Below are 1,158 nucleotides of genomic sequence, written 5' to 3'. Positions count from 1 at the left end.
GTTTTAAAATCTAGGGGAAAAAAAGTCTAAAAAGAATCAAATGCATAGATAATATGTTAAGTTTACTTGAAGGCCCAAAAAAATATCTTGAAGAGAATGTACACTTTCTATAAATACAAAGTATGCATTAAAGATCTATTTCTATCAATAAATACTAAAAATTGTATTTGAACAATTTTTTTTGTTGTTTTTTTTAATTGGTCCCCTCTTTTTTATTCACCCTGAACATTTGATGCCTACTGTTGTTAGGTACCGTAAAGTCAACTGTGACCCTGTGGACAGCAGATCTGAAACTTGCCCTATCCTGTACCGTCTTCCCAATTTCTGTCATGCCCCAGAAGTGTCAGACGTGTGGAACACAGAGCCAGAAACAGAAAAATCCTTGTCTTCATGGAACAGACACATACTTCTGGCCTTTAGAAATTAAACAGCCAGTTGATAAAAAAAATTCACTGCTCTTATTTCAGTTTGTTTATGAAATTTGTGGCAGTGTGTGTCCCTGTGGTATATTGCTGCACCCAGATCACAAGTTGATAATGTTTGTGGCCAGATGTGTAAAACTGGTATCATTTTTCTTTCTGGTTAGTGGTCATAGTTGGTTCTTCCCATTAGATGCAGGTCCAGGAGGGTTAAGGCTCACTTTGGGGAAAGTCAGTTACTTTCCAGTAAATGGTTTATAAATGGTAGTTCTGGGACATGAAGCGGGAAGGTTTCTCAGTCAGATTTGAAAAGTGAGCGTCAGACTGGGAATTTTTACTTAATCTTAGCTATCCCTTGATTTGAGTGAGCAATGGTAAAGCCATTTTTCATGTTTCAATAAAATTGAAATGGAAAAGAAAGAAGGGTAGGCAAATGTAAAACACACATTTAGCCTTGAGTTCTCCAGGGCAAGGCGGGAGAGTTAGCTGTTCATAGGGAGACAAAACAGTTCTCAACTGAAGGAGGAGGAACTGACATCTGGACCACCAAGAGCACAAACAGGTCTGTCCTGGAGATAGTGAAAACAAGTTGCTTCCTGGAGGCAAGGATCTTGAAGCTTTGTCCAACATTCTTTGGGCATGTGGCCAGGAGGGACCAGTCAGAGAACATCATGCTTGGAAGGGTTTGGAGGGACAGTGCAAGAGAGGAAGATCCTGGAGTAAATGGATTGGCTCTAAC

The 1,158-nt window shown here is 39.6% G+C and overlaps 1 protein-coding gene across 1 annotated transcript in view; it reads left to right on the top strand.

The window, feature by feature from the left end:
- Positions 1-633, top strand: part of RNF6 (ring finger protein (C3H2C3 type) 6) — a 10,351-nt gene extending 9,718 nt beyond the window's left edge. The window contains exon 4 of the mRNA XM_006894132.1: positions 613-633. Within this exon, the coding sequence (XP_006894194.1) occupies positions 613-633 (21 nt within the window). The remainder of the gene's footprint in view (positions 1-612) is intronic.
- The last annotated feature ends 525 nt before the right edge of the window (positions 634-1,158 follow it).

The sequence above is a fragment of the Elephantulus edwardii genome, unplaced genomic scaffold (genome assembly GCF_000299155.1).
Source record: "Elephantulus edwardii isolate Elephantulus edwardi_28Jun2011 unplaced genomic scaffold, EleEdw1.0 scaffold00135, whole genome shotgun sequence".
Lineage (NCBI taxonomy): Eukaryota > Metazoa > Chordata > Mammalia > Macroscelidea > Macroscelididae > Elephantulus > Elephantulus edwardii.
This window is presented reverse-complemented; position numbering and strand designations above follow the sequence as displayed.